We start from the raw sequence: 15,088 nt of genomic DNA, 5'->3' as shown, positions 1-15,088 counted from the left end.
ATATGCTTTCTAGAATTTTCTTTAGCTCCACTTTATGTTAACATATATGTTTTATGCTACATTTCATCCAAAGTTACTTTCATTTTTATTAGATATTAACAAACGAGAGATTGTTGTGAATGGTGGTGTAAAACCCTTGTTAGTCTTAGCCAAATCACAAGATATCCGTGTCCGGCGAAATGCTGCCGGGGCACTCCTCAATCTGACGCATATAGGTATGTATTCAAGAATTATACTTCATCTTTACCACACAGAAGCCTGGGTCAAAATAGGGTTGTTCTATCTTAGGGTTATACATAGATACAAATAAAAATGAAATTTAAACATTATATAATAATACATGTGCTATAAAAAAAAATGAGACATGAAAAATTAATGTGGATGGAAATTAAATATTGTTAAAGCTGTAACTTGTGCTTAAAGGAATTATATAGTTTAAACAGTCTGTAAAAACACTGTAGTTGTACAATTCTAATTCTTCTTTGAGAGATACTGTGAATGTTTTCCATTTAAGTTGTTAGCCTACAAATAATTCCTCTTCCTCTATTTTGAATTAATTGTTTTGTTCTAGTTTACCCACAGTTAGCCTAATTTAATTGTTTTATTGCAACTGAAATAAACGTAGGCTGTTGTCTGCCTGCACTTCGATATGCGCTCAAAATATTCCCAAAAGATGGTACAAAATGGAAACTGGTTGAGGAAACCGCATAAATAATTTTTAGAATATACTTTTAAGTGCTAAACGAAAAGAATCACATTAAAGTTAAGAAGTACATTCATTTTAATTTGGTTGCTGATCTGTCCTCATGTCAAAGTAACGCCAGTCTAATTTGCTGCTATACAATATAAAGTACTGAAGCAGAATTGAGTCAAAAGTGATATAATTTTATTTATTTGGAATAGTGTTATCTATTTGTCAGTATGCAGTTTGATCAGTGTCTATTTTAAGCAAATTTAAACAGTAAGTTGCTTAGACTGTCAAATTAATGATAATTTATCTGTTGGTGAGATGACAGCTTTTGCAAAACTTGGTCTATAATGTGTATAAATGTTGATGTAGAGTAAAGCTTAAAATCCCTCTCTTGGCTTAGTAGTTACACAGTAGGTTGTCAGCTATTTTCAATTTCATATGGTAATTGGTGACTATGTCATGATTTTGTGATTTACTCTTTTATTCATTTTAACAGAATTGAAAAAAAAATATTGTTAATTTGATGTCCTTGTGCTTTGCCAAAGATATTTTTTTTAATTAATTTTTTTTTTAATTGCCCTGGTGGATGGTTATTAATATTATATTAACATAATAAATAATATGGTTATCATCATACAACCAACACTGATTAAAAGACAATAGAAAAATCTTGTAAAATGGCACATAGTACAATTAAACATAGGAATGTTAACTAATTTATAATATTGTTTACTTGGTTTATTATTTATTTTAATTATCTATTTATTTATTCACAATATTTATCTAGAGTGGCCCAATCCCTTGAGGCCCTCAGAACAAAGTTAAAATTTAAAATAAAATACAAAGTCAAAAACATTTAAGTAAAAACAAATGCAGTGAAAATACACAATTACAAAAATCAAAGATCTATAACATTGATTGACTTAAAGTTACTTTTAAATTGAAGATTTTATTGTATCACTTAATCCTTTAAAAAAAAAATAGCACATTGCCATTTAAAAGAATTTTTATAATAGTCTCTTACATTTTTCAAGCAAAAGTGAGTTGGTAAGTAAATATCCCGACACTAGGATTTAAAACCTGGTATTGACTGGCAATTACCATCCACTCAATGTATTCCAATAAATTACCTTCATGTTTATTATATTTTACAGATGCTAACCGGCAAGCTCTAGTGTCAGCTGGAGCGATTCCAGTTTTTGTGGCGCTACTAAGCTCAGATGACACTGATGTGCAATATTACTGCTCTGCTGCCCTCAGTAATCTAGCAGTGGATGAAAGCCATCGTAAACATGTTAGCAAGGAAGGAAACCACAAAGTTTTACGTTCATTAATACGTCTGCTGGATTCACCAGTTGATAAGGTTTGTTAACAATCATTTCTAATTTTTATTGGTAGTAAGTGCTCTTGTAATTTAGTAGAGACTACACTCCTTTACGATTGGTTGTGATAGTCGGTGGTAATCCAGAACTGATTACTCCCGATCGCAACCAACCAGCATTCAGACCAAATCAGACACAAAAACTTTTGAACGGGAGGTCAAATGGTACTAGGTCTCTGGTGGATGGACCTTGTTGACTGATATCAGCCAGTCAGTTCCTGTGGAATTAGTTGGGATTGGAATCCGTGGTAATTGGGAGTAATAAAGATGGTAAAGTAAATTGATTACTTTTCGACTACTGTTGGTGAGCTTTTACACCCAGTTGTTAATTGCGGGTGTCGCAATTGCTATAAGAGATCATAATTCAATGCTAGTCTGAGTTTGGTACTAGTTCAACAAGAGCAATGTTCAGACACAATGTGTTACGCTAGCATAACGTTATATGCGGTGTGGCAAAAGCCAGCAGTTACGCGCAATCACAGACATACGATAAGTCATCAATGATTTTGAACTTGACCAGAAATTGACCAATCATAGTAAGTCTAGCTGTAAACAGGAAAAAAATGTGCGATTATGAATAAAAATATTTCACATGAATACTAGCTGGCTAGTGTTCGTTAATCGCCCAGTCTGGACATCTTGCAAGTTATGCCACAGATTAACATATGCCTGGCGTTAGATATGCCTCGCGTATCTCTAAGATCTGAACGTAGCCAAGCATTCTGAGATAGATTGTACAAGATGAGGAGCAGTATTATTAAACTTCGTCACCCAATGAATGAATGTGTGAACATTGACAATCATGCCAACTTTTTGACCTCTTCTGTTTCCAAAACTATAATCTAAAAAAAAAATAATCTTGTTTTAAAGGTGAAATGTCAAGCCTGCTTTGCTCTGCGGAATTTAGCCTCCGATGGTAAGTAATGACATATTTAATATTCTCAGAACCAAATACCTGTAGCACCAATATTGAGATTTGTAGCATATGCCCACATGGTGTACCAAAAGCATAATAATTACAACTAGGCATATACTTTTTAATTTCTTATAGTAACTTAAGGTCATTAAATTTCAATAAGATTTTGAAAAATTTAATCAGCAGTTTTTTCTCCACAAATACCTTAGCCACAAAATTATGAGCTATGAGTTCCTGGAAAATCCATAAGTTGGGCCATTTGGAAGCTTGTCAAAATTTTCCAAATAAATGCAATACTCCTGTGGGTTTTTGCCAGCCTACAACCCTCATTTTTGTTGGTAGCAAAGTTATATTGCAAAGTGCTGAGTGAAATTATTTATATACCCTCTCCTGTTTCTTTGCCCTTTCTAATTTCTTTAAAATGAATCTATATTTTTTTAGTACAATTTATACAACAAGAAACATATCCATGCACTAAATTCAATAGTATCCAACACCATTCAATAACTAGTACTACCTCCAATCAAAGTCAAGCATCCAATTCAAATGTAGAGTTATACCCTTTTCTTTGCCGATTCCCATTCCTTTGAATTGAATCTATATTTATTTTTTATTTAGTACAGTTTATTCAACAAGAAACATACACGTTTCAACACATACACAAATTTAACCGTATCACCGTATATGATTGGATGAGTACCCACTCATCCAATCACAGCCAAGCATCCAATTCAAATCTGAAGTTAACCTTTATACAAACAAGAAAAATGGTTGAAAAATCACGGCTGCATTGAAATTGTCAAAGCAAAATGTTGTGCTGCTTTCCCTACTCTTAGTAAATCATTTATTTGGGTTTTTTCACAGAATCTAACCAGGTAGCTATTGTAGAATTAGGATCACTTCCTCCTTTACTCAGGATTATCAAGACCAGTCAAAAGGACACTCTGTCAGCAGCAGTGGCGGCTGTACGCAACCTCTCTATTCACAGGCAAAATGAGGTAAAATATTTTAACAAAGCCTAGCTAGATTCAGGGGAAATTAACTATTCATGAAATGATATATGACAAAATAGAAAAAAAAAATGGACAAATAGAAAAAAATGAAAGAATTGAATATTACAAATGAAAGAATTGAATATTACAAATGAATGAATAATATTTCAGTAATTAAATGTAGACCGCTTGCATTTAGCTTATCTCCTATTTTTGATTGCTAACTACAGGCTGTGGTTGAGGCCTGATTCCATTAATTCGCATAGATAATTAAACCAACCACAAATGCAACAGTCACACTCAAACCACTCCAAACACACACTACTTCAACAACATACAAATATAGAACATAAACAGTTGGGATACATTATATTTTTGTAAACAGTATATAGGTAATTTTGTAAATGTTACAAGTAATTTCATCTGGCTTTCCAACACAGCTATCCCACTATTCCAAGTTTATGTAAATAAATGTCAATTGGTATACCTAGATTAACTACTTACCATTATTATACTTACCATATATACATAATGCCAAGAAAATATCAAGTAGGCATGTGACATAAATTTTGATCATGAAGCATGAGAATCATGAATAATTCATGAGACTTGACAGGTAAACCATCTTTCCTTGTATGTATGTCTACAATGATTTAATCCATTCATCTTCACTATGCAATCATCTACTTTCTTATCAATTTCATTCTAACAGACCCCAATTGTACAAGAGGGTTTCCTGAAAGAGCTTTGCAGACTACTGTATGAACCAATGATATGGGAAGTACACTGTCACGCTGCTGGTACGCTACGTAACTTAGCTGCAGGAGACCACATTAAGGTAATGAACATTTTACAAACAGTACCTGTAATATATATATAGTAAATTTTATTTTAGAAATTGCTGGTTTTTCTTTGTCTGTTGTAACATGATCATTTGTAACTTATTGGCAGACAATTCTGAGTTCTGGTGGTTTGGAGAGTTTAGTTAATACTTTTATGCAGAGTACATCACCAGCATCAGTTCAGACAGAAGTAACAGCAGCACTGGCAGTTATATCAAGCGATGGTGAGTATTGTTGATTTATTCTAAGATTGAATTGTTTACTTTCTATATAAATTATAATCATTCAGTGGACTGACTTGGTATTAAAACCGCTTCAGTATGAAATCAACACAAACCGGTAGGCAGTATTTCTCCACAGTATCATTGCATTGTTCAAAGCAATGTGGCAGTTTAATTTGCCTTAATGCATTTGTAAATTTACTCTTCTGACTTTTGTCAATGGATCTTAAATCAGAGGTGGAGCCAGAGAGGGGGACCGGAGTACTGCTAAATTGACGCTGATCCCCTTAGCCTTAAGACAATAGTTTGTCATACTTCATACTGTAGTGCTAGACTACCAGGGCGATAGGTTTAGCCTGGCTTGTCAAGATTTTGTTCTGATGAATCTATGAATAATTCATAGTATAAAATGTGTCTTCCATTCATTTTGCCTGTTAGAGTACAGTGCATAACCTACTGAGAGTGCAACTACTTATTTGTTTGTGAAATGAGAATTTTATTCACTATGTTTTACCTGTTGTTTAATTGTATGATTACAGATGACGCTAAGCAGAAACTGTTGAATAGCCACTCAGGTCGGTTCTTTGGTCGACTCATCAACTTAGCTGTCAGCTCTCCACACTCTGAGGTGCAATACAACAGCGCAGGTATCATCGGCCAAGTAGCATTATTAGGTAAGTATAGCATAAAATACCAAATGCAATATTGGAGAAAAATAAGTATGCTTTATTTCATTTTAGGAAACCAGTATTACCACAACAAAAATGGCAAAATCAAAGTTTTTTTAAAAAGAAAATACTATGACACATAGACCAGTTTGCTGCCTAGCCCTGTTTGCCACCTGGCCTGTTTTTCAACATGGCCTAGGTTTGCACCTGGCTTGGTTTCCACCTGACCAGTGGTGTTACAGAGTTTGTGGGCCCTGGCGGTGACTGTTATTGGGGCCCTAATAAAAGGGGGGCGTTAAGTTTGCAGGCGGAGCAAGCAAGACGATGGAGCTAGGGGGCCGCGTAGGGCCCCCGGTCGGGTTAAGGGGGTGAAGGCCCCCTCGCGCTCAGAGCTTATGGCATTTATGAACTGTTAACTGCATTGTCAGAGAACATAGAATGGTCCATGACTAATAAAATGTTGCAGACAATTTTATGGCAAACCAACATAGGTTACATAGACCAACTTTTGGAACAGGTATAGGCCTACAGTAGGCCTGTACTCTATGTAGGTGTAAAATAAATTCAGAGAATATTTTAGTGAAAAACAAAACATGTTTTAATAACATATACACAATGCAAAGTAGAATTATCACAGAATCAGAAACAATGTCAAACATCAGAACCCAGCTTTTACTGTTTGAAACTATTGGGGCCCATTAAATGACACTATGATTATTTTTTACATCTAATATGTCATGCCCCTCGTGCCTGGGGGGCCCCCCCCCCATCGCTGCCCGAGCGTGACACTACTGCTCCTGACCCTGTTTGCCACCTTGTCTGGTTTGACATCTGGTCCGTTTGCATCCTGTCATAATAGATTATATGAAACTTTATGATATTTATTATTTCAAAATTGTTTCTTTTAGACCACAATATAATGAAATAGAATGCAATCACAATAACTCAAGTGTTGTTTTTTTAACAGCAGGGTAGCATGGCTAGTCCCTTCTCACGTTCAAGTGGCGCCACAATGTATTGTAGGCATCAGTGAAAGTGGTATTGTAAAACTAATAGAAACCCAAGGTCACTTTTCCTTTGTTTGGTTTTAGAGAGGGTTACATACAATTAGAGAGTGTGTTACTAATAGAGTGCCTCAAAACAATATACAGTACTCATGCACAGTTTTCCATAGGTATAATAAAAGAAACAAAATTAAAAACCATCTGTAAGGCAAAATCTAGATTAGACTGTAATCTGTATTCTATAATTGTGTGTGAATTTTTGGCAACCCCAGCGGGTTACTATTAGACAGTGGTGTATTTAGCAGTCTTGAAATTTTTGGGGGGGGGAGGGGTGCGGGGAGACGGCATGAAGGTGAAGTGGGAGCTAGATGTGTAAGTGAAGGGGTGCCAGCTCACAAAATAAGGTGATATGATGTGATATTTATCTGCTTATGTGTGATTTTTTGCATCAAACATTTTTAATGGGGGGGAGGCCCGGGTGTTTTTTAGGGGGAATGCATTCTCTGTGCACCCTCTAGATACGCCACTGATATTCAATTCAATTCAAATAAACATTTATTTTATCACACAATATGATAACAAATGAAAAACATAAACAACCGGATTTCATTAAAAAAAAAAGTATACGCCAAATGACAAAAAGGAAGACCGTTTATCAAGTAGCACTTGTAGCGAGCGACCCATATAATTACGAAAGCATAAATTTCATTGAAATAAATTCATAAACGAAACAAGTACAAAATACGGATACAACACGGAGCAGATGGGGGAAGTGGAGAAATGATTAAGCAAAAATTTGTCAATATTATAATAAGGGTATTCGAAAAATAAACTTTGATTTGATTAGATTTAAACATATTTAGATAAGAGATATTTCTTGACCTTAAAAGAGAAAATTTTCCTGGAAGGGGCCGATATAATTTCAAGGGGGAGTTCATTAAAAAGTTTGGAACCACTATATCGAATATTGTGTTGGAGTAAAGTAAGTTTGGGTAGAGGAAGGTGAAGGTTGTCACAAATTCTGAGAGAGTGGGTCATTATAAATTGAATATTGAGGTGGGTTACTATTAGAGTATGGTTTACTAATGAGGGTAACAAGTTTTATAAAAAGTTTTATGGCATGCTGTGCTAGTTATTGAAGAGAACAGCATGCTGAAGTGCATTTCCAATAAACATCTCAAATGTTTGTTGTTTTTAGTTCACTATAGACCTCAAGATTTTAGTGGTCTCAATTACTTTGAACTTGAACCTCTATTTTCAGTTCCTAGATCAGCCACTTTAGATCTCCCAGAAATTATTTCTTCAACTTGGGATCCTTGCATATTCATTAACATCTATTCACACTATAAAATTTTATCTGACAAATAACTGTTTTTTTTTCACCACCTATGAAATCACCATCCCTGCCTCCCCCCCCCCCCATGACATCACCATCTATGCCCATGTATGGGCACATCACACATATTTGTCACATAATGTTTGGTATTGTGGACACATTTAGAAGTTATTTCAAACTTATTTAACCTCCACCAAGCAGGCTATTCAACGCTGTTTGTTTCTATGTTTTATTTGTTAGGATTATGCAAAAAGACAGGATCATCATAAAAGATAGTAAAGTTAAGAGAGCAGCTTAGCTCAGTTGGCTTAACTAGTGGTAGCCACTATGTGTGTGCTGAACCATGGGGATCTCTAGGTCCCTGGTTCAATTCTCAACGCTGCTCTCCTTGCGTTTCGGCTGGAGGGCTGGAATGCATTGAAAAATAGCACACTGTCTTTCAGATGAGATGTTTAAGCTATTGGTACTGTGCATTAAAGCCCATGTGCATGTTAAAGAATGCAGTACACTCTTCAGAAAAGAGTACGGTAGGGGATTGCCTCCCAGTGTACTGCCCAATTCACCACCAGAAGGACCCCACTGGAAACAAGTCTTTGGACTTAGTGGGTTATCCTTCGTGTGATTCACACCAAAAATACTCCTATGCTCCTACCCTATCCATTTCGAGTGGTACATATTGTTCAAGAGGTGATTAAATTTTGGGTTGAAAAGTTCAGAGTCAACTTCACAGGAACTTATATAAGGATTACGCAAACATTTATTCTTTGGATCCATACTTTGAATAAATTTAAAAACTGTAAAGTCAAAGATCAAGGTCACAGAATGTAATTTTTAATATTTGTTTTCTGTATTATTTGGTGTTCTTAATGGTTATAGTTGTAGACTTGTATAGTGCATAATAGTAGATTTCTATGCATTTTAAATAAATGACCAGTAATAATGTTGAATTTAAAAGAAACAAACAACAAAAAAAAGGAACAGCAAGACAACATCATAAAAATACAGCAAGACAACATTATAAAAAACAGCAAGACAACATCGTAAAAAATCAGTAAGACAACATCATAGAAATAACAAGAAAACATCATAAAAGACAATATCATGAGATGAGATGAAGAAGAGACAAAGAAAAAAGCAACAACCAAAACCATACATTGATTTGGCAATGCTGCAAAACCATCATTCTGACCTATAAAGATCTGGCAGTGTTAAAACGAGTGGTGATCATATCAATTATATACCGGTACTTAAATATTTTATTAAGGAACATTTATGGGGGATGTAGCTACCCTATAAGTTTATTCATAATTCTTTGAAGTGAAAGCAAACTCCAGTGTTGCAATGTCCTTTATATTCTTTACACGTGAGTAATGCTTATGAAGAAAGAGAATTGACCTTTTGCTCAGCAGTGAATTGAGGCAGTATTATCTAAGACTTTCCCTTTTGTTCCAGTTCAAAATGCTGTTCACTGTGAAAAATGGTCCTTAAATCTAAAAAAGTATTTACAATGGCTCAAGGCTGACAAAAGTCAAAAAGGGACTTGTGCTTTTCGGCTCAATACATTTCAGTCCTAGATGCCTGAGTCAGTTTGATCTCCTCCCATATTTAACATCCTGGACATAGTTACCTATCAGCATGGAAACTAATAACAAGGCAAAAAATTTTGGAGAACTTTATCTAAAAGTTCTGTTTGTCTTTCTGGCGATTGCAATTCAGTTCACCTTGATGTCAGCCATCGTTCCAATAGTGCCCAAGCTGCTGGGGATAGTAGAAGTTAATGGAATGTATACATTCCACAATGCTACGCTGGATCTGTCGAGAACTGCAGAAGTTATGTTTTTATTTGCAACTCCCAATATAGTATCTATTTTACTGAGTCCTGTACTTGCCAATATCACTGATGTGTTTGGCACAGAGAAACCGTTGTTTGTCGGGATGATTTCACTTATGGTTCAGACATTCTTGTTTGCTTTCTCAAGAAGCATTTACGGATACATTTTTGGTGACATTTTTCAAGGTATTTCTCTTTGCTGTTGGACCATATCAGGAATATCATCAGTTTTGGGTCCAGTTTCAGATATTCATGTTAGATTTAATTTGATTGCTGCTCTTCAAATTTTATATAATCTTAAATTGTTTGGGCCTCCATATGCTGGGCTGATTTACAACCGATTTGGGCAAACTTGGACTTTTCTACCAATAACAATACTGATAACAATTTGTATAATTATATACTTTGCAAGCTTACGTGTTGCTGTCACGAATGATCATCAAAATGATACTTATGAACCATTTGATGAACAGGAGAAGGAATGTGAACCCGCGCTGATTCATAGCTTCATGCTGATATTGAAAGATCCGTTAATGTTGTTGGGACTAGTGGTGTATACTTGCTCAAGTTTGCTGCGAAATGCACTTTTGCCAATAATTGCTCTTTGGTTAGATGATGAATTTCATTCTCATTGGACCTCTCTTATCTATCTACCAACTTATATTTTACAAACAGCGGGAATATTACTAGCGTACAATGTACAACAAAACTTATTTGTTTGGAGTTCAGTATGTTTTGTGGTGATTGGGGTTGCGCTATTGACATTGCCATTTTCTTATAACCTCTTTGAGGTGGCACTATGGTATGCAGTATTAAACTTCTTTCTAACAATTATCCGATATTGGATGTTCAGGCTCTTATCTGAAAAAGGAAGGGAGTATTATCGACATTTGTTCGGTCGTGTACAGGCCCTCATATCCATTTCAAATAACATTAGTACACTAGGATGACAGAGAACACATATGAGGCTTGCCATTTCAAAACAAGCAAATGAGTAATTACCTTAAGAATGTGGCAGTTTTGTACACTTTACTACTAGAAGCTTTAATACTTTTACTCATAAGTTTGGCAAAGTCAATTCCAGTAAATGACCCATCATTTTAAAGCTTATAAAGTGGAGAATAAGAATATAAAAAGTCAATTATTTGGTCACTGATGCTAGTTTTGGGACGGTAAGCATCATATACCATGCGTGAAATTTAGTTAAAAAAAACTCTACATAAAGGTTTCATTAATTATCTTTGCTTTCATATTCAGATATTCCTTCAGAACTCTTGAGAACAAACATACTTGGACTACTGAAATATTTGGAGCGATTCCTACGAAGCAAAGACACTAACTTCGTCCACATTGCACTATGGACATGTGTTCAGTTACTGAAAGGTAAATGATTTGTCAATTTTACAGTGGTGCTTAGTCCAAAGCAGATGTTTCAAGAAACCTTAAATTTGTGTGAATCTGCAATCGCAATACCTTGCCACGGTGGGCATGTCCACTTCCTTAATAACAAGATGCTGTACCCAGGGCTAAATGGTGAGCGTAGCATGTGGAGGGCACAGTTTTTAACAGACAAATTTGAATATTTTTCTCTGTTGTATGTTTTTTCCCTAAAGGCCGATTGAGCTAATCCTCATCCTTGCTTTGCCTTTTAAAATGTGTTATTTAAAACCTTAAATCTCATAATCCTTTGAGTAAAATTCCAAATAATCTGACACTTGCTACCACTCACTGGTTTTTCTAAGGATTTCCTCCATTAATTGTTACACATTGTGATAGTTTTTAGTACATACAGTATGCCTGAATCATGTCTATTCATAATGATGGAAAGGCAAGATTGAACGCTACACATTGTGGGCAATGGACTGCCAGTTGTCCAAAATCACCCTTTTAAAATCCATAATATTATATCTAATATGTCATAAGTAACTATGACAAGTTTTAATTTTTGGAAAATTTTGAATTATGTAAAGTTAACCTACTGTACCCAATATAAATTCTCAATTTTTCAAAATTTGACCTCTTTTGTGATGACAAAATCCATATTGACTAAGGTGGTGGCATATTGCAAAAAGGGATTAAGACACCCAAGGTCTGTGTCTATTGATGCTCTCTTCTTTTTTGACACTTCCAAAAGCCATATAAACAATTTAAAGAATTACGGTATGAAATTATATAATATATTTTATCTTTACAGGACCATTATTGTATTAAACGGCATTACCAACTTGTCTGCCTATGTATGTTTAATAAATAAATAAATAAATATGTTTTTTATTTCATTTTCTAAGATGAATCATTTAGGACTTCCTTCCGTGATAGTAATTTGCCAGGCCAGGTGAGAAAACTCCATGTTATACCATCACTGCCAGGACATATCAAGGACCTGGCAGCTACGGTGCTAGAGGAGCAGGGTTAAAGAGGATGTGCTTTTTAAGCGGAACAGAAGAAACACAGCCTATTGGTGACGAAAAAAACCTCTCATTAAGTGACACAGTGTAAAATAATAGTGTCATTAGTCTTCTATTTGTATATATATATTAAGTGTTTTAAAACTGTTCTGTTAGGTTTTTGTATGTACTACTATAGGTGCCAGATGAAGACTGACTTGGAAGGAGATGAATCCCACACTAGCTATGTACAAAATACTTTTTGCTATAGATCAAATCTCTTGCTTGTTTATGCTGCTCAGTGTGTGTAGGTGTGTATGCTTCAAGTCTTAAATTTGTTTTTAATATTAAGTTACTTGTCTTTTGATTTTTAGTACTAAGTATTTAATGTAATGATAATAATGTCTCACATTTTGGGAGACAAATCATTTTCTTTTAATGGTCAACTGTAGTATTATTTATAGCAATATGTGATATGTTTATAAAATAACTGTAAATAATTATGAATACATGTAGTTTAGTAAACAATTTCATAGTTATTTATTGAAGGAGTTGTTATATGAAGCAAGCAATATACATGGAATTCATCCAGGGTTAAAGGTTATGAAACTTATCAGGTTTAAATTATTTAGTCACATGATTGAGGTTGGTTTTCTCAGATGCTGTTTAGACCATCTTCTTTCTGTTACGTAAAACTTGGTCGACATTGAGATGACACTATCATGTGATATGGTATTAACAAGTTGAATGACCAGTCCAGAAAGAAATTGCATATTAAAACCATCCAGGCTACAGTTTGTAGAAAAATTTTCCAGGGAGTGTAACATAGCAATAAAGTTGTGATGTTAATACCATAGTTTTTCTGTGTGTGTGGGTGGGGGTGTGTGTAAGTCTGTGATGAGTTGAGATAGTGTCATATCTGGTTTGTGTTAACCATATTCGTAATGTACATTTTTTAATTCACCATTTAATATAAAGTTTGTAATACTGAGATGATTTAGGATGAGGTATTGTGCTGTGGTGTGTTGTGTGTGCAATGTATTGATATTGGTCTTATATTTTATCTATACTGTATTACCTTCCACATTAAACTTTCTCTCAAAAACACCTTTTAAACATGAAAAAGCATATACACTGACAAAACAGGTAAACCTTTAAATACCTCGGATTGTTAGTGTTTACACCATTTATTCATAAACTTGCAGTATCTTAATATTGTGATAACATTTAATAGTGAATGTGATTGTGTTTTTAATATTTATTGTTACTGAAGCTTGCTACCTATTTCAAATGTTTGATTATAAATTGCAACTTTTCTAAGTTTTAGTTATAAAAATGTTTTTTTTTTTCAGGAAAGCAAATGATTTCCACCTTGAATTGGGGAATTTTTCATATCAAGATTCAGATATTTAATACTCATGTTTTAACTTTATAATTATTTTAACAGAGCAAAATATTAATTAATCACGAACTTAATATACTGTATACATATAAACAAGTTATCTTATACACATCTAGATGTGTATAAGTTTATATGTATATATATATATAATATAAATATGAAATTTAACTCAACATATTTTTTCAGCAATAACTACAACGTAAAAATGTAAACAGGTATATAATCTACAACTGATGTTTTATGATAAGGCTGTGTAAATAATACTTGTATGAGTAAGGTGTGGTAAAAAACATTTTAACATTGTATAATAATTTTGGAATCAAAAGTGGATTATCTGTCATAAGCTAGGATAACATTTATAAAAACCTTTTCTATCTTGAGAATAATTTATTATGTAGAATCTCTGAAAGGTCACATATAATTTAAAGGTAATTGTTGAATGTGTGAATATTAATAATTAATATTAAAATCATTAACCATCTTGTTAATTATTCTCACATGTGTCAGGTCATATGATGTATGTATTTATATATTTATTACATATTCGGCACAAAAATCACAAATCAGGAAATGGCCAGAGGTGTGCCAAAAGGACACCATGGGCTGGGAGCCCAACAAAATCCTCTAAGTACCTGCTTGCCAAATAAACATACAATAAATTACAAAACAGCACAAAGGCAAAGATGATATATAAACAGATTAAAATCTGTTCCATATCACTGCCATAACACTTTTTTGCTTCTATCATAAAAAAGATATTCTTATAATATTATTATTACTGTACTATGCTCGGCACTGAGGTTGATTATTTAATGTAGTCATAAAATCCAGGCTATTTTTTTTTTTTTAATGAAATGTAGGGTAGCTTTTGCAATTCACGTGGCCTTTATTTTCATGATGGACATTTTGCTGATACAGTACTTAGCACATACAGATTATACCGTAATTAAAGCATACTGTATGCATACAGCACTAAAACCAGTTCATTCATTCAGTTTTTATACCATTGTCACCTTGTAACCTGCACTGAAAAGTGTTAAATAATAAGTTTTTAAAATGCAATTGTGTAGCTATGCTTGCCGATTGGCTGTGATAATCAAAGTATTGACCGGTTTTGTATATTTATTTGTTAAGTGTTTAATTGTAATAAATAAATTGTGGATTACTCTACATTATTTGTTTTGAACTTTGTAGTGTGCTCCAGCTCCAGTTGATATCTTTGATTTAATTGGTTGAGAGTTTTACGGCAGCCAGTGGTGGCTCCAGAAATTTGCTGACAAGGGGTCCGACACGTCCAACAGAGGGGTCCAAACCAAGGGTGAACTACAGTAGAGCCTTGGCCATATTGAAGGGGAGTTTTTATGGCTTGGTATGGTCCAAATAGTGAATTTTACTCCACAATACCAGGGATTGACAA

The 15,088-nt window shown here is 34.2% G+C and overlaps 1 protein-coding gene across 1 annotated transcript in view; it reads left to right on the top strand.

Moving 5' to 3' along the window:
- Positions 1 to 13,765, top strand: part of LOC117100547 (vacuolar protein 8-like) — a gene marked incomplete at its 5' end in the record, with an annotated part of 21,459 nt that extends 7,694 nt beyond the window's left edge. The window contains 9 exon segments of the mRNA XM_033240317.1: positions 93 to 215; positions 1,846 to 2,054; positions 2,943 to 2,988; positions 3,853 to 3,986; positions 4,693 to 4,818; positions 4,932 to 5,046; positions 5,583 to 5,717; positions 11,140 to 11,265; positions 12,171 to 13,765. Of these exon segments, the coding sequence (XP_033096208.1) occupies positions 93 to 215; positions 1,846 to 2,054; positions 2,943 to 2,988; positions 3,853 to 3,986; positions 4,693 to 4,818; positions 4,932 to 5,046; positions 5,583 to 5,717; positions 11,140 to 11,265; positions 12,171 to 12,298 (1,142 nt within the window).
- Between the last annotated feature and the right edge of the window lie 1,323 nt (positions 13,766 to 15,088).

Source organism: Anneissia japonica, unplaced genomic scaffold, assembly GCF_011630105.1.
Source record: "Anneissia japonica isolate Jap-2015-1 unplaced genomic scaffold, ASM1163010v1 scaffold685_len2926416_cov193, whole genome shotgun sequence".
Taxonomy (NCBI): domain Eukaryota; kingdom Metazoa; phylum Echinodermata; class Crinoidea; order Comatulida; family Comatulidae; genus Anneissia; species Anneissia japonica.
The sequence above is the reverse complement of the archived record's forward strand: the minus strand, read 5'-3'. Positions and strand labels throughout refer to the sequence as shown.